At 43.4% G+C, this 27862-nt stretch overlaps 1 protein-coding gene across 1 annotated transcript; it reads left to right on the top strand.

The window, feature by feature from the left end:
• Positions 1–15238: 15238 nt before the first annotated feature.
• Positions 15239–27291, top strand: LOC123991394 (programmed cell death protein 6-like). The gene is made up of 6 exons (XM_046292955.1): positions 15239–15434; positions 17808–17869; positions 21422–21466; positions 22526–22684; positions 24822–24931; positions 26288–27291. Exons 1-6 carry the CDS (start codon positions 15313–15315, stop codon positions 26384–26386), a joined length of 597 nt encoding a protein of 198 aa, XP_046148911.1. The 5' UTR covers positions 15239–15312; the 3' UTR covers positions 26387–27291.
• Positions 27292–27862: the final 571 nt, after the last annotated feature.

Here is a 27862-nt window from a genome sequence, read left to right as displayed (position 1 = left end):
GTTTATCAATAATGAGACATAGCTTATTTGTGATATATGCAGTGGGTGACTTTTTGGCTGACCTCTTGTAAATATTTGGACTGTAACTGATTGTCTCTGGCAGTGTGACAGGTGTGTATGAGCCGTGATCGATTTACGGAACATTGGCAGTGTGGTGTCACATTTGTAAGCGTTAAAAAAACAACTGTTTGCCCAATAACCCTTACAAGTCTCTCCTGTGTGCAGGAATGTGTGGCACGTGTGGTTGCATGCCTGTGTGTTGTGTGCATGTTCCATAACTGTGTGTGTTGTGTGCATGTTCCATAATTGTGTGTGGTCACTCCCCAGGGAAGGGGGAGTTCCTTTTCCACTAACACACATGCTGACTGGCCCATGTGACATACCAGGGTTTCGCAACAAATTCTATCACCTAGATACCACACCAACAACCCAATATAAACTCTATATGGATATACGATTATTTTCCAATGCCAAGACATTTTAGCGATCATTTTGTGATGCGTTCAGTCCCCTCTGTGAAATGACAATAGCAGAGGGTTGTTGATTTTCACGTTGTGTACTGGTCAGTGGTCAGTGGTCACACATTGCACAGTGACATCAGAGAGGAAGAGGCGAAGTCAGTATATACCATGATCTTTGGTGACCTCCACCTTTTGGCCTTAGCAGGATGTGGAAAGTAAATTGAAAATGACCTAAAAAGGCTAGTAAAATAGACCAACTATTCTCTTGGCTGATGGATTTACACTGGTAATGTCAGCTCTCTGCCAGTTCAGTGCTAGATTACACTGGTAATGTCAGCTCTCTGCCAGTTCAGTGCTAGATTACACTGGTAATGTCAGCTCTCTGCCAGTTCAGTGCTAGACTACACTGGTAATGTCAGCTCTCTGCCAGTTCAGTGCTAGATTACACTGGTAATGTCAGCTCTCTGCCAGTTCAGTGCTAGATTACACTGGTAATGTCAGCTCTCTGCCTGTTCAGTGCTAGATTACACTGGTAATGTCAGCTCTCTGCCAGTTCAGTGCTAGATTACACTGGTAATGTCAGCTCTCTGCCTGTTCAGTGCTAGATTACACTGGTAATGTCAGCTCTCTGCCTGTTCAGTGCTAGATTACACTGGTAATGTCAGCTCTCTGCCAGTTCAGTGCTAGATTACACTGGTAATGTCAGCTCTCTGCCTGTTCAGTGCTAGATTACACTGGTAATGTCAGCTCTCTGCCAGTTCAGTGCTAGATTACACTGGTAATGTCAGCTCTCTGCCAGTTCAGTGCTAGACTACACTGGTAATGTCAGCTCTCTGCCAGTTCAGTGCTAGACTACACTGGTAATGTCAGCTCTCTGCCAGTTCAGTGCTAGACTACACTGGTAATGTCAGCTCTCTGCCAGTTCAGTGCTAGACTACACTGGTAATGTCAGCTCTCTGCCAGTTCAGTGCTAGACTACACTGGTAATGTCAGCTCTCTGCCAGTTCAGTGCTAGACTACACTGGTAATGTCAGCTCTCTGCCAGTTCAGTGCTAGATTACACTGGTAATGTCAGCTCTCTGCCAGTTCAGTGCTAGATTACACTGGTAATGTCAGCTCTCTGCCAGTTCAGTGCTAGATTACACTGGTAATGTCAGCTCTCTGCCAGTTCAGTGCTAGATTACACTGGTAATGTCAGCTCTTTGCCAGTTCAGTGCTAGATTACACTGGTAATGTCAGCTCTCTGCCAGTTCAGTGCTAGATTACACTGGTAATGTCAGCTCTCTGCCAGTTCAGTGCTAGATTACACTGGTAATGTCAGCTCTCTGCCAGTTCAGTGCTAGATTACACTGGTAATGTCAGCTCTCTGCCAGTTCAGTGCTAGATTACACTGGTAATGTCAGCTCTCTGCCAGTTCAGTGCTAGATTACACTGGTAATGTCAGCTCTCTGCCAGTTCAGTGCTAGATTACACTGGTAATGTCAGCTCTCTGCCTGTTCAGTGCTAGATTACACTGGTAATGTCAGCTCTCTGCCAGTTCAGTGCTAGATTACACTGGTAATGTCAGCTCTCTGCCAGTTCAGTGCTAGACTACACTGGTAATGTCAGCTCTCTGCCAGTTCAGTGCTAGATTACACTGGTAATGTCAGCTCTCTGCCAGTTCAGTGCTAGATTACACTGGTAATGTCAGCTCTCTGCCAGTTCAGTGCTAGATTACACTGGTAATGTCATCTCTGCCAGTTCAGTGCTAGATTACACTGGTAATGTCAGCTCTCTGCCAGTTCAGTGCTAGATTACACTGGTAATGTCAGCTCTCTGCCAGTTCAGTGCTAGATTACACTGGTAATGTCAGCTCTCTGCCCGTTCAGTGCTAGATTACACAGGTAATGTCAGCTCTCTGCCAGTTCAGTGCTAGATTACACTGGTAATGTCAGCTCTCTGCCAGTTCAGTGCTAGATTACACTGGTAATGTCAGCTCTCTGCCAGTTCAGTGCTAGATTACACTGGTAATGTCAGCTCTCTTCCAGTTCAGTGCTAGACTACACTGGTAATGTCAGCTCTCTGCCAGTTCAGTGCTAGATTACACTGGTAATGTCAGCTCTCTGCCAGTTCAGTGCTAGACTACACTGGTAATGTCAGCTCTCTGCCAGTTCAGTGCTAGACTACACTGGTAATGTCAGGTCTCTGCCAGTTCAGTGCTAGATTACACTGGTAATGTCAGCTCTCTGCCAGTTCAGTGCTAGATTACACTGGTAATGTCAGCTCTCTGCCAGTTCAGTGCTAGACTACACTGGTAATGTCAGCTCTCTGCCAGTTCAGTGCTAGACTACACTGGTAATGTCAGCTCTCTGCCAGTTCAGTGCTAGATTACACTGGTAATGTCAGCTCTCTGCCAGTTCAGTGCTAGATTACACTGGTAATGTCAGCTCTCTGCCAGTTCAGTGCTAGACTACACTGGTAATGTCAGCTCTCTGCCAGTTCAGTGCTAGACTACACTGGTAATGTCAGCTCTCTGCCAGTTCAGTGCTAGATTACACTGGTAATGTCAGCTCTCTGCCAGTTCAGTGCTAGATTACACTGGTAATGTCAGCTCTCTGCCAGTTCAGTGCTAGATTACACTGGTAATGTCAGCTCTCTGCCAGTTCCGTGTAGATTAGAACATGAAATAAGTCTTCTCTCTCCGGGGCCCTCGGTCACACTTCCATTTTGTCCCCTGGGCTGGTCTGCATTCAACAGAGAAACAGGCTGTCACCATCACTCCATGTACCACAGCAGTGACCTCTGCCTCATTTGCTTTTGTTTATTGCAGCCCGCTGCTACATTTGGGCTGTGTGATACAGGCTGCACAGACCCCTCTCCTTCTGCCCACAAGTTGAATTGTATTGAGTAATTAAGCCATGAGATCAGATGTGATTTTTCTGCCAGCCAGACACACTGACGTCAAGGGGAGATAGGAGCGGGACGAGGTCATAGTCCAGAATAGATCTCTGCTGTTAAATTGCTGAGACTGACTAGCTACCAGTCCTCAACTGCCCCCTACTGTCCCCTTGCAGACTATTCCTAAATTGTACTCTACAGTAAAGCAAACTAGCTGGTATCTAATTCAATTTATTGACCAGAAATGTAAAGGGATTGTTCAGCCCCAAAATCAAAGTTAGTCAGATGTTCATGTTTTCATAGCTCAGATGTGGATGAGTCCACGTTCAACAATACAATCTCTTCAGTAGATTTACATTTACATTTACATTTAGATCCCAAATGAATGGAAAACAATGGTACCAATAATGGCTCCAGACAGAACTACATTTTGTAGATTCCTGGGGCTTATTAAAAAATAGTCATATTTGGTATTTTACTAGGATCCTCATTAGCTGTTGCAAAAGCAGCCGCTACCCTTCCTGGGGTCCACACAAAACATGACATAATACAGAATTATATAATACAGAACGTCAATAGACAAGAACATGTCAAGGACAGAACTACATACATTTTTTTTAAAGGGACACGTTGCCTACATATCAATGCATACACACAAACTATCTAGGTCCAATAGGGGAGAGGCATTGTGCCGTGAGGCGTTACTTTATCTGTTTCTTGAAACCAGGTTTGCTGTTTATTTGAGCAATATGAGATGGAAGGAAGTTCCATGCAATAAGGACTCTATATAATAGTGTACGCTTTTTTGAATTTGTTCTAGATTTGGAGACTGTGAAAAGACCCCTGGTGGCATGTCTGGTGGGATAAGTGTGTGTGTCAGAGCTGTGTGTAAGTTGACTATGCAAACAATTTGGTATTTTCAACACATTAATGTTTCTTATAAAAATAAGAAATTATGCAGTCAGTCTCTCCTCAGCTCTTAGCCAGGATGGCATGCATAGTATTAATATTAGCCCTCTGATCATAATGAAGAGCAAGACGTGCCGCTCTGTTCTGGGCCAGCTGCAGCTTAACTAGGTCTTTCCTTGCAGCACTGGACCACACGACTGGACAATAATCAAGATTAGACTAAACTAGAGCCTGCAGAACTAGCTTTTTGGAGTGTGGTGTCAAAAAAAAACATCTTTATTAGGGCTAGACCTCTCCCCATCTTTACAACCATTGAATCTATATGTTTTGACCATGGCAGTTTACAATCTAAGGTAACACCAAGTAATTTAGTCTCCTCAACTTGTTTAACAGCCACACCAGTTTATTACTGGCCACCCATTCCAAAACAGTTTGAAACTCATTAAGGGTTTCAGTGACTTCATTAGCTGTGGTTGCTGATGCGTATATGGTTGAATCATCAGCATACATGGACACACATGGTGTTTTTTAATGCCAGTGGCAGGTCATTGGTAAAAATAGAAAAGAGGGCCGAGAGAGCTGCCCTGCGGTACACCACACTTTACATGTTTGACATTAGAGAAGCTTCGGTTAAAGAAACCCCTTTGAGTTCAATTAGATAGATTGCCCTATCATGGATTCAGAGCTGAGTTTGAAAAGCGATAACACACACACTACCATTCAAACGTTTGGGATCACTTAGAAATGTCCTTGTTTTCCATTAAATCATACTTGAAATGAGTTGCAAATGAATAGGAGATATAGTCAAGACATTGACAAGGTTATAAATATATTTTTAATTGAAATAATAATTGTGTCCTTCAAACTTTGCTTTCGTCAAAGAATCCTCCATTTATTTAACCAGGCAATTCAGTTAAGAACAAATTCTTATGTTCTATGACAGCCTAGGAACAGTGGGTTAACTGCCTTGTTCAGGGGCAGAATGACTGATTTTGTACCTTGTCAGCTCAGGGATTTGATTTTGCAACCTTTCGGTTACTAGTCTAACGCTCTAACCACTAGGCTACGCTGCCACCCAATTTGCAGCAATTGCAGACCTTTGGCATTCTAGTTGTCAATTTGTTGAGGTAATCTGAAGAGATTTCACCACATGCTTCCTGAAACACCTCCCACATGTCGGATTGGCTTGATGGGCACTTCTTACGTACCATATGGTCAAGCTGCTCCCACAACAGTTCAATAGGGTGGAGATCTGGTGACTGTGCTGGCCACTCCCTTATAGACAGAATACCAGCTGACTGCTTCTTCCCGAAATAGTTCTTGCATAGTTTGGAGCTGTGCTTTGGGTCATTGTCCTACTGGAGGAGGAAATTGGCTCCAATTAAGCGCCATCCACAGGGTATGGTATGGCGTTGCAAAATCTTGTGATCGCCTTACTTCTTCAAGATCCCTTTTACCCTGTACAAATCCCCCCACTTTACCACCACCAAAGCACCTCCAGACCAACACATTGCCTCCACCATGCTTGACAGATGGCGTCAAGCACTCCTCCAGAATCTTTTCACTTTTCTGCGTCTCACAAATGTTCATCTTTGTGATCCGAACACCTCAAACTAAGATTTGTCTGTCCATAACACTTTTGCTCATCTTAATATTTTATTTTTATTGGCCAGTCTGAGATATGGCTTTGACTTTGCAACTCTGCCTAGAAGGTCAGCATCCCGGAGTCGCCTCTTCACTGTTGACGTTGAGACTGGTGTTTTATGGGTACTATTTAACGAAGCTGCCAGTTGAGGACTTGTTCTGTCGCTGTTCTGTGAAGGGAGTAGTACACAGCATTGTACAAGATCTTCAGTTTCTTGGCAATTTCTCGCATGGAATAGCCTTCATTTCTCAGAACAAGAATAGACGGACGAGTTTTAGAAGAAAGCTCTTTGTTTCTGGCCATTTTGAGCCTGTAGTCAAACTGTTAGCTTCTAATTCTCAGAGTAAACAACTCAACGGACACTAGAAAAGCTTAACCAAGTTTTATTCTTCCCAAAGGGTCGATACAGCTGTATTCAGACAACGACCATTTCACACACGCACTGATATTTAACCCTTTCTCATAGGCTGAGTCTCCTCCACATCTGAACAGCCAATGCATCTCTGTTGCTAGACAGAACCTTAGGGATATCTGTTCTTTCTCACTTCATCAGACCTGACCGTTACCCCAAAATGCTCACTCCTCCCCAACTCAAGGCTCTCATGGCGATTGATACCAGACTGTGTCTCTTCTCCTTCCAGAGGATCCCTGATAGCTAACAATAACATACAGTGCCTTGCGAAAGTATTCGGCCCCCTTGAACTTTGCAACCTTTTGCCACATTTCAGGCTTCAAACATAAAGATATAAAACTGTATTTTTTGTGAAGAATCAACAACAAGTGGGACACAATCATGAAGTGGAACGACATTTATTGGATATTTCAAACTTTTTTAACAAATCAAAAACTGAAAAATTGGGCATGCAAAATTATTCAGCCCCTTTACTTTCAGTGCAGCAAACTCTCTCCAGAAGTTCAGTGAGGATCTCTGAATGATCCAATGTTGACCTAAATGACTAATGATGATAAATACAATCCACCTGTGTGTAATCAAGTCTCCGTATAAATGCACCTGCACTGTGATAGTCTCAGAGGTCCGTTAAAAGCGCAGAGAGCATCATGAAGAACAAGGAACACATCAGGCAGGTCCGAGATACTGTTGTGAAGAAGTTTAAAGCCGGATTTGGATACAAAAATATTTCCCAAGCTTTAAACATCCCAAGGAGCACTGTGCAAGCGATAATATTGAAATGGAAGGAGTATCAGACCACTGCAAATCTACCAAGACCTGGCCGTCCCTCTAAACTTTCAGCTCATACAAGGAGAAGACTGATCAGAGATGCAGCCAAGAGGGCCATGAACACTCTGGATGAACTGCAGAGATCTACAGCTGAGGTGGGAGACTCTGTCCATAGGACAACAATCAGTCGTATATTGCACAAATCTGGCCTTTATGGAAGAGTGGCAAGAAGAAAGCCATTTCTTAAAGATATCCATAAAAAGTGTCGTTTAAAGTTTGCCACAAGCCACCTGGGAGACACACCAAACATGTGGAAGAAGGTGCTCTGGTCAGATGAAACCAAAATGGAACGTTTTGGCAACAATGCAAAACGTTATGTTTGGCGTAAAAGCAACACAGCTCATCACCCTGAACACACCATCCCCTCTGTCAAACATGGTGGTGGCAGCATCATGGTTTGGGCCTGCTTTTCTTCAGCAGAGACAGGGAAGATGGTTAAAATTGATGGGAAGATGGATGCAGCCAAATACAGGACCATTCTGGAAGAAAACCTGATGGAGTCTGCAAAAGACCTGAGACTGGGACGGAGATTTGTCTTCCAACAAGACAATGATCCAAAACATAAAGCAAAATCTACAATGGAATGGGTCAAAAATAAACATATCCAGGTGTTAGAATGGCCAAGTCAAAGTCCAGACCTGAATCCAATCGAGAATCTGTGGAAAGAACTGAAAACTGCTGTTCACAAATGCTCTTCATCCAACCTCACTGAGCTCGAGCTGTTTTGCAAGGAGGAATGGGAAAAAATGTCAGTCTCTCGATGTGCAAAACTGATAGAGACATACCCCAAGCGACTTACAGCTGCAATCGCAGCAAAAGGTGGCGCTACAAAGTATTAACTTAAGGGGGCTGAATAATTTTGCACGCCCCCTTTTTTTCAGTTTTTGATTTGTTAAAAAAGTTTGAAATATCCAATAAATGTCGTTCCACTTCATGATTGTGTCCCACTTGTTGTTGATTCTTCACAAAAGAATAGAGTTTTATATCTTTATGTTTGAAGCCTGAAATGTGGCAAAAGGTCGCAAAGTTCAAGGGGGCCGAATACTTTCGCAAGACACTGTACATGTGGATTATCTTGTTCCTGTAGTGTTTGTAAACACCCTGGAAAGGTTGATTAATAACCTGAACCAGATTGCAGGCACTGGTTACAGTGAGAAGCTTCCTCTTGAGCGGACAACTTGACAACTTGACTTTAGATGTGCCAAGTCAACCTGAAAACAATAACACTTGACATAAGATACTCATAAATGCTTCACCGTAAGAACAGAGTAACATCATACCACAATGAGATAGAAAAGACATCTGAGAAAAGTTCACCAAAAACGTTGCTGTCAACAATATCAACTTTCATGACAATTGACAAATAAATTAGAATAAAATATATCCCCTGCTAAATACATAATATTAAATATATTAATAATAAATACACTCTTCAATAGATTTAATAATATAAATACCAACTTTGAATAAAAAATATTAACAACTACCTTTCAATAATAACTCAGTAATTTCACTTGTTATAAAAAGGCTTCACTAAATGTTTTACAAAAAAAGTTACAAAACTCAAGAGGTCCTCGTGTGTGCTACAAAACCGTTTGAGGTGATAATCTCACAGGAATGAAATTTGGGACATGAATGAACATTATTAGTTTTAAAAGTACGGCCGCACACAACCCCTGTGTGTGTGTGTGTGTGTGTGTGTGTGTGTGTGTGTGTGTGTGTGTGTGTGTGTGTGTGTGTGTGTGTGTGTGTGTGTGTGTGTGTGTGTGTGTGTGTGTGTGTGTGTGTGTGTGTGTGTGTGTGTGTGTGTGGACATCCTCTGTGTTCCTCAGGCATGCACGGTGCTGAATGGTCCAGGGATGATGGTAATGGGGCTGTAGGATTCAGCCTGATGTACAGCCAGCTCCCTAGCAGACACCAGCTCTGGACAAACACCACACACACATGTCACAATATAACACATGCACACATATGTCACAATACAACACACGCACACACAAAACGCATGCATGTTTGTTAGTGAAGTAAAACAACATTGGAATGCGATATCTATTTTTTTTTCTCTGTTCTCTCTGTCAGCTCTCACCTAGCAGTTTGGAGAGCATGTGAGCTGCAGTACTGTAGTCTGCCTCCAGGGGCAGCAGAGAGTAGAAGGTGACCTTGCCAAACCTAAGGAGGAACGAGGACACCACACTGAAAGCTGCAGAGAGGGAATGATAACCATGTCTAAAATACTGCCCAGACTGTTCCAGATAGATAGAATAGACAGAGCATAGAGTAATGGGTGAGTTAGAATAGATGGAGCAGTACAGTGATGGGTGAGATAGATATAGAATAGATGGAACAGTACAGTGATGGGAGAGATAGATATAGAATAGATGGAGCAGTACAGTAATGGGAGAGATAGATATAGAATAGATGGAGCAGTACAGTGATGGGAGAGATAGATATAGAATAGACAGAGCATAGAGTAATGGGTGAGTTAGAATAGATGGAGCAGTACAGTGATGGGTGAGATAGATATAGAATAGACGGAGCAGTACAGTGATGGGAGAGATAGATATAGAATAGACGGAGCAGTACAGTGATGGGAGAGATAGATATAGAATAGATGGAGCAGTACAGTAATGGGAGAGATAGATATAGAATAGACGGAGCAGTACAGTGACGGGGGAGATAGATATAGAATAGATGGAGCAGTACAGTGACGGGGGAGATAAATATATAGAATATATTTATCAGTACAGTGATGGGGGAGATAAATATAGAATAGATGGAGCAGTACAGTGATGGGAGAGAGATAGATATAGATATAGAATAGATGGAGCAGTACAGTAATGGGAGAGATAGATATAGAATAGACGGAGCAGTACAGTAATGGGAGAGATAGATATAGAATATACAGAGCATAGAGTAATGGGTGAGTTAGAATAGATGGAGCAGTACAGTGATGGGTGAGATAGATATAGAATAGATGGAGCAGTACAGTGATGGGAGAGATAGATATAGAATAGATGGAGCAGTACAGTAATGGGAGAGATAGATATAGAATAGATGGAGCAGTACAGTAATGGGAGAGATAGATATAGAATAGACGGAGCAGTACAGTAATGGGAGAGATAGATATAGAATATACAGAGCATAGAGTAATGGGTGAGTTAGAATAGATGGAGCAGTACAGTGATGGGTGAGATAGATATAGAATAGATGGAGCAGTACAGTGATGGGAGAGATAGATATAGAATAGACGGAGCAGTACAGTGATGGGAGAGATAGATATAGAATAGATGGAGCAGTACAGTAATGGGAGAGATAGATATAGAATAGACGGAGCAGTACAGTGACGGGGGAGATAGATATAGAATAGATGGAGCAGTACAGTGACGGGGGAGATAGATATAGAATAGATGGAGCAGTACAGTGACGGGGGAGATAGATATAGAATAGATGGAGCAGTACAGTGATGGGAGAGAGATAGATATAGATATAGAATAGATGGAGCAGTACAGTGACGGGGGAGATAGATATAGAATAGATGGAGCAGTACAGTGATGGGAGATAGATAGATATAGAATAGACGGAGCAGTACAGTAATGGGTGAGAGATAGAGATAGATATAGAATAGATGGAGCAGTACAGTGATGGGTGAGATAGATATAGAATAGACGGAGCAGTACAGTAATGGGTGAGAGATAGAGATAGATATAGAATAGATGGAGCAGTACAGTGATGGGTGAGATAGATATAGAATAGATGGAGCAGTACAGTGATGGGAGAGAGATAGATATAGAATAGATGGAGCAGTACAGTAATGGGAGAGATAGATATAGAATAGACGGAGCAGTACAGTAATGGGTGAGAGATAGAGATAGATATAGAATAGATGGAGCAGTACAGTGATGGGAGAGAGATAGATATAGAATAGATGGAGCAGTACAGTGATGGGAGAGAGATAGATATAGAATAGATGGAGCAGTACAGTGATGGGAGAGATAGATATAGAATAGATGGAGCAGTACAGTGATGGGAGAGATAGATATAGAATAGATGGAGCAGTACAGTGATGGGAGAGATAGCTATAGAATAGATAGTTTAACCAAAATATGCCACAAGACCTAGAATTGCCTTATGTGTCTCCCACAAAAAAAGGTTCACTGTTATTAGCTAACTTTTTTGATGAATTTAAGCAGGCTTACACCTTTGTGTTGTCTGAAAACTTGTGCTAGGCCACGCAGTCGTAGGTGAACAGGGAGTACTGGAGGGGACTAAACACACACACCTGAGGGCCCCCGTGTTGAGGATCAGTGTGGCAGATGTGTTGTTGCCTACCCTTACCACCTGGAGGTGGCCCGTCAGGAAGTCCAGAATCCAGTTGCAGAGGGAGGTGTTTAGTCCCAGGGTCTTTGAGAACACTATGAGCTTTGAGAGCAATATGGTGTTGAATGATGAGCTGTAGTCAATGAACAGCATTCTCGTGTAGGTGTTCCTTTTGTCTACGTGGGAAAGGGCAGTGTCGAGTGCGATTGAGATTGCGTCATCAGTGGATCTGTTGGGGCGGTATGCATGCATTAGTGTTTCTTGTCTCGAAGTGCACATAGAAGTAATTTTGCTCGTCTGGTAGGCTTGTGTAACTGGCCAGCTCGCGGCTGGGCTTCCCTTTGTAGTCCGTAATAGTTTACAAGCCTTGCCACATCCGACGAGCATCGGAGCCGGTGTAGTAGGATTCAATCTTAGTCCTGCATTTACGCTTTGGCTGTTTGATGGTTCGTCTGAGGGCATAGCGGGATTTCTAATAAGCGTCCTGGTTAGAGTCCCTCTCCTTGAAAGCGTCAGCTCTACCCTTTAGCTCAGTGTGGATGTTGCCTGCAATCCATGGCTTCTGGGTGGGGTATGTACGTACGGTTACTGTGGGGGCAACATCATCGATGCACTTATTGATGAAGCCAGTGACTCTTCAATGCCATTGGATGAGTCCCGAACATATTCCAGTCTATGCTAGTAAAACAGCCCTGTAGCTTAGCATCTGTGTCATCTGACCACTTCTGTATTGATTGAGTCACTGGTACTTTCTGCTTTAGTTTATGCTTGTAAGCAGAGGAATATGGAGGATATAATTATGGTCAGATTTTCCAAATGAAGGGTGAGGGAGAGCTTTGTACGCATCTCTGTGTGTGGAGTAAAGTGTGGAGTAAAGGTGGTCTAGAGTTTTTTTTCTCCTCTTGTTGCACATGTAACATGCTGGAAGAAATGAGGTCAAACGGATCTCAGTTTTCCTGCATTAAAGTCCCCGGCTACTAGGAGCGCCACCTCTGGATGAGCATTTTGTTGTTTGCTTATGACCGTATACAGCTCGTTGAGTACCGTCTTAGTGCCTGCATCGGTTTGTGGTGGTAAATGGACAGCTACGAAAAATATAGATGAAAACTCTCTTGGTAAATAGTGTAGTCTACAGCTTATCTTGAGATACTCTACCTCAGGCTAGCAAAACCTTGAGACTTCCTTAATATTACATTTTGCGCACCAGCTGTTATAGTCAAACAGACACAGGCCGCCACCCCTTGTCTTACTGGAGGCAGCTGTTCTGTCGTGTCGATGCACAGAAAAACCAGCCAACTGTATATTATCCATGTTGTCGTTCAGCCACGACTCGGTGAAACACAAGATATTACAGTTTTTAATGTCCCGTTGGTAGAATCATCTTTAACGGACCTCATCCAGTTTATTCTCCAATGATTGCACGGAGGCCAATAGGATGGATGGTAGAGGCAGGTTACCCACTGGCCCGAGAAATTCTCACAAGGCACCCAGACATGCGTCCCCTGTATTGGTGTCTTCTCTTAATGGGAATGACAGGGATTTGGGCCTGGTCGGGTATCTGGAGTAAATCGTTTGCGCACGACTCACTAGAGAAAAAATATTTTTACAGTTCGAGGTAAGTAATCGCTGTTCTGATATCCAGAAGCTATTTTTGGTCATAGCAGACGGTGGCAGAAACATTATGTATAAAATAAGTTACAAACAATGGCACAAAAACACACAAAATAGCATAATTGGGTAGGAGCCAGTAAAAACGGCAGCCATCTTCCCCTGCACCTTTCTCCTCCGGTCAAGCGGGTGACCCTGAACATCATTTCTCATCCAGAAGGAAGCCACACTGGCGGTGGTAGACGATGCCCACCCCGTACTGCAGCTGGGAAGACAGATAGAGGGAGAAGCGAGGTCGGGGGAGATCGTGGCAGAGCGGAGTCACCGGGACTATCACGTAAACCATGATGTCCTCACTGCAAAAGATACACACATACACAACAACTAGCTATGATCAGAGCCATGACACAATACATCTAACTTAGCTAGCTATCCATGTTTCGTCTCGAAGTTTAGGGACCATATAGGTTGGTTAGCATAACATATTCCCCTCTGTCTCTCAGACAGAGAAAGGAGAGAGGAAGGATTGTTGTCACCATGTCTGCCCAACGTTGCCCCTCAGAAGCTCTCTGCATGTTATCCTGCTCCCTTTGGTTGCTGTCAAACAGCATGATAATAAATACCAGAATTTGTCTAAATTGAAAGCCTCTGATGATGATGATGACCAATACACACATTACATTGACAAGATACAAAATATTAAACTCTGCCAAAGAGAATGTTAGCCTAGCTGAGCTAGCCCACTACTCTCCAAATAGTGGAAAAGCAGCTGGTGTGCCTCTGAAGACTGTTTGGAAGGTAAAACATATTTCCTCAATTCTTTGCAGATTTTTTTTCTTAGTTTGGTGTCTAGAACTTGCGTATAGATTAGCTAGCTAAATCAAGAAAAGGGTCATTGTCAGCTGCTAGTTTCAGATTCTCCACAGAGAGCAGTATTGAGCATGACCGAAATTCGCACCAGACTTAGACTGACAATGTTTAGGCTTTGACCAATCACGGAGAGTGATTGCAATTACAGAAAAGCAAATACAGGTCAACAGCATTTCGGATGTAAACAGCTGTTTTAGTTCTTAGAAGTGAAAATCATATTTATAATATTGGAAATAATTTAAATCTTAAACGTTTAATTATGTAGCTACTTTTAGATGACTTTACTTTTGTTCAAGGTGTTAAAAAGATTTGTCAAAGTTTAAAACAGCATGGTGTTTTACTTTTTGTGCTTCTCCAGCAAAAAGGGATTTTGAAATTCACACAACAATGCATTAAAGGGATTTGAGTTTTTAGTGCGTGAAAAGTGTTTGCATTTGTTGTGGAACTGGGCTGCCTTCCGGGCGTGAGCCAGGTGCCCCAGTGAAGTTGGCTCAAAACAAAAGTGATGTTGGTTACACGTGGATTAATGTGCATTAATTTAGTTTTCACATGATTTATTTTGATAAAAATATTTTATCTGGGGCTAGGGCTCCCGAGTGGTGCAACGGTCTAGCACTGCATCTCAGTGCTGGAGGAGATGTCACTACAGACCCTGGTTCAATTCCAGTCTGTATCACAACCTTCTGTAATTGGGAGTCCTATGGGGTGGCTCACAATTGGCCCAGCGTCGTTAGGGTTTGGCTGTGTTGGGCTGTCATTGTAAATAAGAATTTGTTCACGAACTGCTTGCCTAGTTTAAAAAAAAACTGACTTGCCTAGTTAATTATAGGTTTAAATGAATAAAACAACTGACTTCCCCCAAAACTCCGCTTTTACCCGTTCACGTCACGGGACCTAAGTACCCATCAGGGTTGAGCTAAATCGAACTCCCTCATTGGTAAATCACTGGACCGGGCAGAAGACCAATCAAAACGTTTCAAAGTAGAGTAATTTCCGAGTAACCCACTCAGGATGGAGCTCTATGGCGTGTCCACTTTTCTTATGGGAAGTGGTTACATGCAACGCCTCTGCGCGAGGAATGTCAGGTTGTCACTAGTTACCACAGCCACAAAGTCAAATTGGCTCTATTGAAAAATGTCATGAAAACCAACATGTGCTTTTTGGTCTTAATTTGTGTTTAGGGTTATGCATAAGGTTAGTAGTGTGGTTAAGGTTAGGTTTAAATTCCAGATAAATTGGAATTTATCTGGAAGATAAATTGTAGAAATGGGCGGGGTTTAGCCATAGTTAAGACTTTGTGGCTGTGGTAACTCGTGACGACCGAACGTCAGTGTCAGATTAAAACGAGTATAGGGTAGTGTAGTACAAATTATAAAGATTTTAAAATGGCATATAATTCCGGTAGTCCGTATAGAGGAGCTCCACAACAACAACAACAACAACAACAACAATACAACAACGCAGCGCCGGGACCGGATCAAGGTTTTCTTTGGAATATATTTCAGAGGTGAGGGAAAACACGTCTTTCGTGGCTGGCTATTCGCTTTGGTTTGAGCTTCATTTTGAAAACTGCTGCCACGGCGCATAATTGGCAGAGATAATAATAGCACAATTTATGTTCGGTTCGCATACAAAGTTATTGTTTTCATATTACAACCATGGTTCCATGAGGACATGTATTTGACAGACTGGTTTTTAATTAAATTTATTTTAATTTGCAAAAAAATATATACATATTATTGGGATTTATTTTGCCTGTCATTTGTCTCTAGTAAGTACGTTTTTTTCTCACTTCCTATTTTACTCAATAGCATTATGACATTTTCTTGACACACATACAAAGCCATAATGTTGTTCAATGGACTTATTGGAGTTGATTTAGGCAATGGCATCACATTAAAATAATCGAATAATTTACTATCGGTTTCTATTTTGTCGGGCAGTTATCCAATGAGAATAGCTTTGAGGAAACTTTATTTTACAAGAACTGACAAGAGAGCGGGCTTGACAATTTACATACAGTAATAACTGGAAAGAGCTGGCATAAGGTTGTAGTAGAAAAATAGGAAGTTGCTCTTGTCCCTGGTGGTAGTATTGAGTTATGTAATACTGCAGAGGACCCATGGTGCTTTGCTTTCTCTCAACATTAAAATGCTGGAGGCACGCAAGACCTGAAACACCTTGTTGAATAATTTATAACAGCCAGATAAGACCTAGTTCTCGTTATCTGTATTCCACCACACACTCTCCCGCCAAGCAACTCACTGTGGCTGGAACTCCCTCCCTGGGTCATATGACTTGAGTGGTCAAAGTGTAAATGCATGAGTCACTAGCAACTTGGTCCTTTCATAGCATTTCCGCTTGGCATGTGTTGTAGAATGTTCCTTTTCCACTCTCCACCTATAGGATCATCAGATTCCATCACACTGTCATGTCAAAAATGTGGGCCACAAAGACGGCCTCGAATAGAACAGCAAAGGATCAGTCTAGGATCGAGGCCCAGGTCAACATCTCTGTGACGATACAAACAATTGCTTTCACTGTCTGCCGTTAGTGAATAAGCAATGGTTTAGGGTCATGTTGTCCCCCCCCTACCATGAGCCAGCATGACATACACTGCTAAACCATTTGATTGGAAGACTATGTTCTGCCAGGCCTGTCATACCTTGAATCGCTTCATAGGAAAAACGGAGACAGATTGGGGAAATGTTAAGATTCCGATGGCTGCTGTGCTGTGTACCGATCATTTTTAGGATCTGTTCTGAACACCATTCAGCAAATGGGCAGATGGTTCCAACTTCCGCTTCAGGCCAGGAAAAGGAAACATAATGATGCTCTCGCACTTCATCTCATGTTATGTAAAACCCAGTGAGGTAAGTTAACCTGAGGTAGAGAGAGGAATAACAAGAAGTAGACCGTGTGTAGTTGGACACCGCACAGACCCTACTCTAAAAGTGTTTAATATTAGGTACACCCTCTGACCAACCTTCATCTTCTTACAGTCTGTAGGAAGTCACAAAGTGTCCCTTCGTGGAAACCGGTTTTGTCCCGTCTTGCTATGCAAAGACTGAGGTTTAGTTGGTGGGTTTGAGATGTTGCTATGTGAGTCATTCAGGATGGGATGATTGCCCTTCATTTCACAGAGGAGAAGGTTATTTCAGATCTGGAAGGCAAAGCCTCTTATTTCTGTTAATGTTCAACCCACAAAACGTCTCTCACGTCGAAACAGAACGCTTGTACCATTCTTATACTGTTAAATTGGAACATGATTTTACAAATTAGGCTAATTAGTTTGTGATGCAACACTTCTGTGACAGATAGCTCTGGGTTCTGAGATTCTACAATAGAATACGATATCTGTCTATTGTAAATTCAAAACGAAAACCTTAATTGCATCTCATCTATTTTCACTCAATGGAAAAGCCTCCTTTCTTTGGCATTGCACGCAAAATATAATAGCTAGCCTGATCCCAGATCTGTTTATGCTGCATGGTACCCAACTCCTGTGCTTGTTGTCATGCCAAACATTGCTGGCAAGACTGCACAAACAGACCATAATAGCCCTCTTGCCAACAGTCTGGCTATTACATCATACAGGAGTATAGCACTAGTAACTCGCATCAGCACACTGTTTGTATGCTGTTGGTTATTTTTGGTTTCACTTTTCACTGATCACTTTGATGGTGGCACGGGCGTCCCTGTAAAACGACACTCGTCACCATCCCCGATAAGTCGTCGTCCCTCCCGTCATGAGATCAGCACACACACACTTTCATTGAATGGAGTGTTGAGATTCTGACAAGGGGCTTTACAGCGTGGCTGTAGGATTTCAACATGGCTCTACTGTGTGTTAATACCGTTTGTCTTGTTTCCCCCCCAGAGTGGACAAGGACAGGAGCGCTGTGATATCAGACACAGAGCTGCAGCAGGCCTTATCGAACGGTACGTTCTTACTCCTCTCCACCTCAACACGGCTTCCTTCTCTCATTTCAACACCTGGTTAAGGACTGAGAGATAAGGAAAGTTGGTGGTCTGCACACAAATGTTTTGTTTTTACCTCAAAATGGCTGACCTATCAGGGGAAAAGGTCATCTGATGACACAGGGAGAGTACTTCCTGTATGAGGCAGGAAGTGTCTGACGACGGCTACCACCTGATAATCAACTCAACACCCTCTTGTTGTGGAGATATGACAGAGAGGAGTGGCTTAGCCAACACCATGAGCGCAACATGACAATCTTCCCACCAGGCTGAATGGCGAGATATGCTCAGGATTGAGTCAGTGACGTGACTGAACATCGGGTTTACATTTGGGCACCTGTTCCAACAAAGCAAACTTTGAGACCATGTTAATAATAACAATTTATTCCGAACCTCAACATTTTGAATCGATCGAGGACTTTGAAAAGGATTGAATGGATATTCTTCTGACTGTTTTTGGACACTGAAAAATAGTCAGGAGCGATGAAAGAAGCTGTTGTCTGGCAGTAGCCCTGGTTCAGAATACTGATGACTAGGCCGCGTGGAAGGCAGACAGGAACTGTGTTCACACACACACAGTCAGTCCAGTTCATTTAGTAGGGCTGTGTCATGATGAGGCTGTGCCAGTGAGACTGTGTGTGACTGACCAAGCTGCTGACTGAATGCAAGCTGTGCCCGTCCTCGGCCGTGCGCTTCACTGACCATGCCCATAGTGTTGTCACTGTCACTCTGATATTCACTCAGATCCTCACTGTCAATCTGACCCTCACCCAAACCTCACTGTTCTCGTTCTCTTTTCTTCTTGTAAAAACTGCTCTTTTCACCTCTTCTCTTATCGATCCTCCCCTCTTTCGACTCCTCTCCCGAATTCTCATCATCCCCCTTCCCCCTCGTCTTCACTTGTTTCCACTCATCTTCCTCCTTTCCTTTCTTCTTATCGATCCTCCTCTCTTGGCGCCTCTCCCCACTCTCATAGTCTCCTTCCCCCTTGTTTCCTCTAATCTTCTCAGTGAAACTCCCTGATGAGAAAGTGATAGCCACCCCGCTGTACATCACCAGTCTTTCATTAAAGGGATTTCTTTATAGGTGCCGGGGCCTTTTAGCTAGGTCTTCATATTTAACGATCCTCTTAACACCTGCTCTGTCTGCACAAAGCACCTGCCAAAATGTACCCAGACTGATATTTATGTTCTTTGATACATTTTGCGGTTTCGGAGCCCACCACTCTAGTAGTTACTGAAATCGGCAGCATTGCATTCACTGTGCTGAGTAGTTTTGAATGTGAGGTCTGCCTACGTGCCAAGAAAATCTAGACCATCTACTAATAACTATCTCCTGCATTGACTCGTCCTGAATCGCCCCTTGAACAGACTGAATAATAACACAGAACAAACATGTCTGGCTTTGACAGGAAACATGCACAATTAGGTTAGGTCCCATGTGGCTCAATTGGTAGAGCATGGAGCACGCAATGCCAGGGTTGTGGGTTCAATTCCCACGGGGGACCAGTATGAAAGAGTAGGAGAAATGTATGTACTCACTACTGTAAGTCGTTCTGGATAAGAGCATCTGCTGAATGCCTAAAATGAAATGTTTGTCTAAGGGCAGATTGTCTGGCCTCTGTGGCTCTGTGCTCAGCCCTCTGCCTCCACTTGGTGTCGGTGAGGAAAAGAGGCGATGGGGTGATTTGTCTGTCTCAAGGTCGAGCTCAACCTTGCACATGCTGTTTTTTTTAGCCTGCCTAGTAAGTGAAAGTGTGTTACTATGTTTCAATTCAAACATGTGAGTGTCTCACTGAGCCTCTCCCGTGGGGAGCTGTTCTCTCACTGAGCCTCTCCCGTGGGGAGCTGTTCTCTCACTGAGCCTCTCCCGTGGGGAGCTGTTCTCTCACTGAGCCTCTCCCGTGGGGAGCTGTTCTCTCACTGAGCCTCTCCCGTGGGGAGCTGTTCTCTCACTGAGCCTCTCCCGTGGGGAGCTGTTCTCTCACTGAGCCTCTCCCGTGGGGAGCTGTTCTCTCACTGAGCCTCTCCCGTGGGGAGCTGTTCTCTCACGGAGCCTCTCCCGTGGGGAGCTGTTCTCTCACTGAGCCTCTCCCGTGGGGAGCTGTTCTCTCACTGAGCCTCTCCCGTGGGGAGCTGTTCTCTCACTGAGCCTCTCCCGTGGGGAGCTGTGTTGCAGTCACCCTGTTTTTTGGGGTGTTTTTTTCCATGTCCCTGCTCCTTCTTCATGAGTGAACACTGGGCAACACAGTGAGAAGGCCCAGTGTGTGTACTGCACAGAGGAAACTTTATCTCACAGGCTGTAAAACCAGTCCAGACCCAGTCCCTGTCCCATCCAGCTGTAAAACCAGTCTAACCCAAGCTGTATTACCAGACTGGTCCCTGATCCAGACCCAATCCAGCTGTATTACCAGACTGGTCCCTGACCCAATCCAGCTGTATTACCAGACTGGTCCCTGACCCAATCCAGCTGTATTACCAGACTGGTCCCTGACCCAATCCAGCTGTATTACCAGACTGGTCCCTGACCCAATCCAGCTGTATTACCAGACTGGTCCTTGATCCTGACTCAGTCCAGCTGTATTACCAGACTGGTCCTTGATCCTGACTCAGTCCAGCTGTATTACCAGACTGGTCCCTGACCCAGTCCAGCTGTATTACCAGACTGGTCCCTGATCCTGACCCAATCCAGCTGTATTACCAGACTGGTCCTTGATCCTGACCCAATCCAGCTGTATTACCAAACTGGTCCCTGACCCAATCCAGCTGTATTACCAGACTGGTCCCTGACCCAATCCAGCTGTATTACCAGACTGGTCTCTGACCAAATCCAGCTGTATTACCAGACTGGTCTCTGACCAAATCCAGCTGTATTACCAGACTGGTCCCTGACCCAATCCAGCTGTATTACCAGACTGGTCCCTGACCCAATCCAGCTGTGTTACCAGACTGGTCCCTGACCCAATCCAGCTGTATTACCAGACTGGTCCCTGACCCAATCCAGCTGTATTACCAGACTGGTCCCTGACCCAGTCCAGCTGTATTACCAGACTGGTCCTTGTCATTGCAGAGGAAAGGCTTAATGAGAAGCTGTTCAGTTTACTTCACTGCAAAGCTTTGTCTCTCTTTAAACTATTTAAAAGCTGCGAACTCTTTGGCTTGTCTAAATCCTGGTGAGGACCTGGGATGATCTTTCCTGTCTCTCTCGCCCTCTGAGCAGTGAGGGTGAGTCAGCAAGCATTAGGGAACCCTGATAAATCTCTAGCACTTTCTCCGTGGTAGCAGTTCTGCTGTTACCCAAAGCATACCCAAGATAAGAACATAACGGTTGCTTAAGCCACCAGAGTTCTCCACCACTAACACTTGGCCTAATTCCCTCTTCTGGTTGTTCTGTTATGAATGGCCTGGTTCATTGAAGTCCAAAGCTATTAACCTGGCAGTCATCCTGTACGATTTAACTCTTAGGTGAAACAAATGAGGACATTAAAGCCACTATCTTCTCTTCTCTCTCTAGGTACATGGACCCCATTCAACCCAGTGACGGTCCGATCAATCATATGTGAGTAGTCTCTCATTGGACCCTTGACACACAAACAAACTTGCACAACGACAAGCCTATATTGTCCTGTTGTACTAGAATTGTTGACATGTTTTTCCCATAGCAACCAACAAACCTTAACGTTTATGTGCAGTGACATGTTTCAACCCGGCTCCCCAGTTAATTGGGAGCATGCAGCCAGTGGAGGCTGCTGGGGGGAGAATGGCTCATAATAATGGCGGGAACGGAGTGAATGGAATGGCATCAAATACATGGAAACCATGGAAACCCTGTGTTTGTCTTTGATACCATTCTGCTCCAGTCATTACCACGAGCCCATCCTCCCCAATTAAGGTGCCACCAACCTCCTGTGCATGCAGCTATCAGCAAACGGGTGTATTTCCTTCCCACAAACAAGAGGTGTTTGTCTCAAAAGGCATATCCGTCTATAATCACACACTGACCTTTTTGATTGGTTAACAAACTTAATTACACCTTCACCAACTGGATCATTCTGGAGTCCGAGAAGTGTAGTGGAATGTGAATTTTATATATATATATATATATCAAAGAAAATACAACTAGTTCTCTATTAAGTTATTTTAAAGCTCACAATAATCCCCCATTTGCTTCCCACTGTACTGGAGCCTACTGTGTAAATCTGTTGTATTCGATTGGCCATCCAGACCTTCCTTGTGATGAAGCTCTTTATTAGGATGTAATTGGATAGAACCACAGGGGAGAGTTCAAACAAGCAAGATTTCTTTAACTCTGTGTCATAACACATGATGCGAGACCTTAGCCCATTGTGTTAGTGTTCCAGCATTGAACTACACTTCCCAGCTGCTCGCTCTTCTTAGTTGTAGTTCTCAGGGGTCTAGACCTATTCAGGATGTTTTAGATAGAAATGTAATTTGTAAAGATGACATGGTGCCTGATTCTATAAGACAGAAGAAAAAAAACCACACCTATTCTACAAAGTGCATTTCTATCAGAGTGTTATTTTACATCGTTGCACCATACTGAACAGACCCAAACTTGCTCTCACTCATGTCTCCTCTATTGGCTTCCCTTTCACAGCCATGTTTGATAGGGAGAACAAAGGAGGGGTGAACTTCAATGAGTTTGCGGGTGTGTGGAAGTACATCACGGACTGGCAGAACATTTTCCGCACCTACGACAGAGACAACTCGGGCTTCATCGACAAGAACGAGCTGAAGCAGGCACTGACTGGATTCGGTGAGCAGTATGCTTTCCCTATTTGACCATACTGATGGAGGGCCAACCGTTGCATGTACAGTGCCTTGCGAAAGTATTCGGCCCCTTTGAACTTTGCGACCTTTTGCCACATTTCAGGCTTCAAACATAAAGATATAAAACTGTATTTTTTTGTGAAGAATCAACAACAAGTGGGACACAATCATGAAGTGGAACGACATTTATTGGATATTTCAAACTTTAACAAATCAAAATCTGAAATTGGCGTGCAAAATTATTCAGCCCCCTTAAGTTAATACTTTGTAGCGCCACCTTTTGCTGCGATTACAGCTGTGAGTTGCTTGGGGTATGTCTCTATCAGTTTTGCACATCGAGACACTGACATTTTTTCCCATTCCTCCTTGCAAAACAGCTCGAGCTCAGTGAGGTTGGATGGAGAGCATTTGTGAACAGCAGTTTTCAGTTCTTTCCACAGTTTCTCGATTGGATTCAGGTCTGGACTTTGACTTGGCCATTCTAACACCTGGATATGTTTATTTTTGAACCATTCCATTGTAGATTTTGCTTTATGTTTTGGATCATTGTCTTGTTGGAAGACAAATCTCCGTCCCAGTCTCAGGTCTTTTGCAGACTCCATCAGGTTTACTTCCAGAATGGTCCTGTATTTGGCTCCATCCATCTTCCCATCAATTTTAACCATCTTCCCTGTCCCTGCTGAAGAAAAGCAGGCCCAAACCATGATGCTGCCACCACCATGTTTGACAGTGGGGATAGGGTGTTCAGGGTGATGAGCTGTGTTGCTTTTACGCCAAACATAACATTTTGCATTGTTGCCAAAAAATTCAATTTTGGTTTCATCTGACCAGAGAACCTTCTTCCACATGTTTGGTGTGTCTCCCAGGTGGCTTGTGGCAAACTTTAAACGACACTTTTTATGGATATCTTTAAGAAATGGCTTTCTTCTTGCCACTCTTCCATAAAGGCCAGATTTGTGCAATATACGACTGATTGTTGTCCTATGGACAGAGTCTCCCACCTCAGCTGTAGATATCTGCAGTTCATCCAGAGTGATCATGGGCCTCTTGGCTGCATCTCTGATCAGTCTTCTCCTTGTATGAGCTGAAAGTTTAGAGGGACGGCCAGGTCTTGGTAGATTTGCAGTGGTCTGATACTCCTTCCATTTCAATATTATCGCTTGCACAGTGCTCCTTGGGATGGTTTAAAGCTTGGGAAATATTTTTGTATCCAAATCCGGCTTTAAACTTCTTCACAAGAGTATCTCGGACCTGCCTGGTGTGTTCCTTCTTCTTCATTATGCTCTCTGCGCTTTTAACGGACCTCTGAGACTATCACAGTGGAGGTGCATTTATACGGAGACTTGATTACACACAGGTGGATTGTATTTATCATCATTAGTCATTTAGGTCAACATTGGATCATTCAGAGATCCTCACTGAACTTCTGGAGAGAGGTGGCTGCACTGAAAGTAAAGGGGCTGAATAATTTTCCACGCACAATTTTTCAGTTTTTGATTTGTTAAAAAAAGTTTGAAATATCCAATAAATGTCGTTCCACTTCATGATTGTGTCCCACTTGTTGTTGATTCTGCACAAAAAAATACAGTTTTATATCTTTATGTTTGAAGCCTGAAATGTGGCAAAAGGTCGCAAAGTTCAAGGGGGCCGAATACTTTCGCAAGGCACTGTATGTGGTTCGCAAGGTCAGCCCCGATATTCCAATGCCCTTCCGTAAGGTCAACATGCATGAGTCTGGATAAAGCTACTGTATGTGCCTAAATTGTTGTGTAGATCAGTGGAGGCTGCTGAGGGGAGAAAAGCTCAAATGTCTGGAACGGAGACAATAGAAGGGTAGCATCACATGGAAACCATGAGTTTCATGTATTTGATATCATCCCACTGATTCTGTTCCAGCCATTACCACAAGCCTGTCCTCCCTAATTAAGATGCCAACCAACCTGTGGTGTAGATATAGTTATGCATTGTTATTTTTTTTGTTTGTCCTTGTATTATTAAAACGAAGTAGTGCTTTGTCCTTTGAAGTGAGCAGGATAAAGCCCTATGGATGTTACACATTGGGTAAGGGGTGTTGAACAAGGATGTGTTTCTGTAATGTTGACTGTTCTCTGTTCTCCTCCCAGGGTATCGTCTCTCAGACCAGTTCTACAATACTCTCATAGAGAAGTTTGACAGGCAGAGGAAGGGACAAGTGGCCTTCGATGACTTCATCCAGTGTTGTATTGTTCTACAGGTAACTGTTTTAATGGGCCTACTGTGCACATCCCACTGGTTGTGTAGGGCTGTAGAATGTACCGTTTTAATGGGCTGTGCACATACCACTGGTTGTGTAGGGCTGTAGAATGTACTGTTTTAATGGGCTGTGCACATACCACTGGTTGTGTAGGGCTGTAGAATGTACCGTTTTAATGGGCCTACTGTGCACATCCCACTGGTTGTGTAGGGCTTTAGAATGTACTGTTTTAATGGGCCTACTGTGCACGTCCCACTGGTTGTGTAGGGCTGTAGAATGTACCACTGGTTGTGTAGGGCTGTAGAATGTAGCGCTGTAGAATGTACCACTGGTTGTGTAGGGCTGTATAATGTAGGGGTGTAGAATGTAGGGCTGTAGAATGTACTGCTGTAGAATGTACTGCTGTAGAATGTAGCGCTGTAGAATGTAGCGCTGGTTGTGTAGCGCTGGTTGTGTAGCGCTGGTTGTGTAGTGCTGGTTGTGTAGTGCTGGTTGTGTAGTGCTGGTTGTGTAGTGCTGGTTGTGTCGTGCTGTGGAATGTAGCGCTGGTTGTGTAGCGCTGTAGAATGGAGCGCTGTAGAATGGAGCGCTGTAGAATGGAGCGCTGTAGAATGGAGCGCTGTAGAATGGAGCGCTGGTTGTGTAGCGCTGTAGAATGTAGCGCTGGTTGTGTAGCGCAGTAAAATGTAGCGCTGGTTGTGTAGCGCTGTAGAATGTTGCGCTGGTTGTGTAGCGCTGTAGAATGGAGCGCTGGTTGTGTAGCGCTGGTTGTGTAGCGCTGGTTGTGGAGCTCTGTAGAATGTAGCGCTGGTTGTGTAGCGCTGGTTGTGTAGCGCTGTAGAATGTAGCGCTGGTTGTGTAGCGCCCCGGAATGTAGCGCTGGTTGTGTAGCACCCCGGAATGTAGCGCTGGTTGTGGAGCCTACATTGTTAGCCCAGTATATACAGCCCATATTGAGATTGGACTTTGGGTTGATTCAACATGGCATCTTTTCATTTATGTACATGACATTTCAGAGACTCTTTTCAAATGAGATTTCTGACCTTGGTCAGTGGTTTTTCCTGGCCATACTGTTGTCTGTAAATTAATTAAGATGTTTTTAGCTGGTTTCCCAGACACAGAAAGCCTAGTCCTGGACTAAACTCTTTCAATGGATAATCTCCATTATGAATGTTTTTTTTAGTTCTGGACTCTGCTTAAACTGTCTGGGAAAGTGGACAACAAGGTTTATTAACAGAAATGGCATCTGTACTGGCTAGTATGTTTTAAGTCAAGATCTTCGTCTCTCCAGATCCACTGTAATATTATCTTCAATGACTTATTTTTGTATTATTCTTTTTCATTTGTCACTTTCAGAGGTTGACCGACGTGTTCAGGAGGTACGACACGGACCAAGACGGCTGGATCCAGGTTTCCTATGAACAGTATCTGTCCATGGTGTTCAACGTTGTATAGTAAAGACAAGAGCAGAACTGGACACAATTGTGCCAAAGCCAAATCCTTCCCACCTCCACAACATGTCTTCCTGGATAAAGATGACCAAAACACAAGTGGACTGGGACTCTGGGTTAGGATATAACAACATTACGTACTGTCTGTCATTGTTTATAATGTTTGTTTAATATCTGAATCTTATCTTGATAATGGTAAAGGCCTGAATATCTGTGTTTAAGGTAAACCTGCATTGTACATATCATTTAGGACAAATAACTGCATGCTTCCGGAGGACTTCTGCCAATGTTCAAAGCATGCCCTCTATCTCAGATCTATTTTGCTGAAGCCATGTTTACAAGCACTGTGACAGCAGGTTATGGTGGGGCACAAAGCCTGCTTTTAGATTCACTGACATGCCAGCTAACGCCATATTTCTATAGTCTTATTTTTAATCAGCAAATGCATTTAAGAAAAAGTTAGAGCCTATTAGGATTTTAGGTAAAAATAAGCGTATGCTTTTGTATTGCTTTTTTTGTGTGTGCATGATGCCTTAAACTGTATAAATGCAAGATTAACATTTTTTGTTAAAAAAGAAACCTGAAAAAAAAGTTGTGAGCTCTGAATTGAATGTGTGGTGGACAAAGACCAAACAGTTTTGCTGTTGAGGCAACAGTGTAACTTATTACTGTATACAATTATTGACGGAAGATCGTCAATGTGGTCCTCTGTAGCTCGGTTAGCAGAGCGTGGTGCTTGCAAGGCCAGGATAGTGAGTTTGATTCCCGGGACCACCCATACAATATGTTAAATATATGCATGAAAGCCAGTGCTAAATGGCATATTATACGATGAATGGATAAAATTGTCATGATTTATCGTATGGTACAAACCTTTGAAAGATTTGTGAAGAGGTAGATTTAGTCTGAGAGGAGTAGAGCCCCACAGTGGAGGTGTTGTAAAAGCCATAAAACCTAATGGTGACATAGGGAAATGGTTCCAATTCTTTTTCCACCATTTAGTTTTTCCCCATAGGGGATTTTAAGAAACAGGTACATTTTGACAATTTATTAATTACTACATTTAGTTAACATTAGATAGTTAATCCATAGATTCTTACCTTTGCCTAGATTTGGCAGTCTCGTCCAGATCATCATTATGGGCTCCCGAGTGGTGCAGCGGTCTAAGGCCCTGCATCTCAGTGCAAGAGGCATCCAGGTTGAATCACATCCGGCTGTGATTGGGAGTCCCATAGGGCAGTGCACAATCGGCTCAGTGTCATCCGGGTTAGGGTTTAGCCGGGGTAGACAGTCATTGTCAAAAATAATAATTTGTCCTTAAATAAAAAACAAATACATTTGTAGTTCTTTGATAGCCACATTAGCAGCTAATTAGCATTTCATTTGTTGGGGATAAATACAGATGAATATATTGATAAGTCACCTTGTCCGAGAGCGATTTCGAAGGTTATCAAAACATCACACCAGGGCAAGCTTACAT

The sequence above is a fragment of the Oncorhynchus gorbuscha genome, linkage group LG12 (assembly GCF_021184085.1).
Source record: "Oncorhynchus gorbuscha isolate QuinsamMale2020 ecotype Even-year linkage group LG12, OgorEven_v1.0, whole genome shotgun sequence".
Taxonomy (NCBI): domain Eukaryota; kingdom Metazoa; phylum Chordata; class Actinopteri; order Salmoniformes; family Salmonidae; genus Oncorhynchus; species Oncorhynchus gorbuscha.
Note: the sequence above shows the minus strand (reverse complement) of the source record. Positions and strands in the feature narration are given on the sequence as shown.

Coding starts and splice junctions, on each gene's coding strand:
- LOC123991394 (XM_046292955.1), top strand. CDS start 15,313: ATGGCATATAATTCCGGTAGTCCGTATAGAGGAGCTCCACAACAACAA. Junction 17,870..21,421: donor GCAGCAGGCCTTATCGAACG/GTACGTTCTTAC, acceptor TTCTCTCTCTAG/GTACATGGACCCCATTCAAC. Junction 24,932..26,287: donor AGTGTTGTATTGTTCTACAG/GTAACTGTTTTA, acceptor TGTCACTTTCAG/AGGTTGACCGACGTGTTCAG.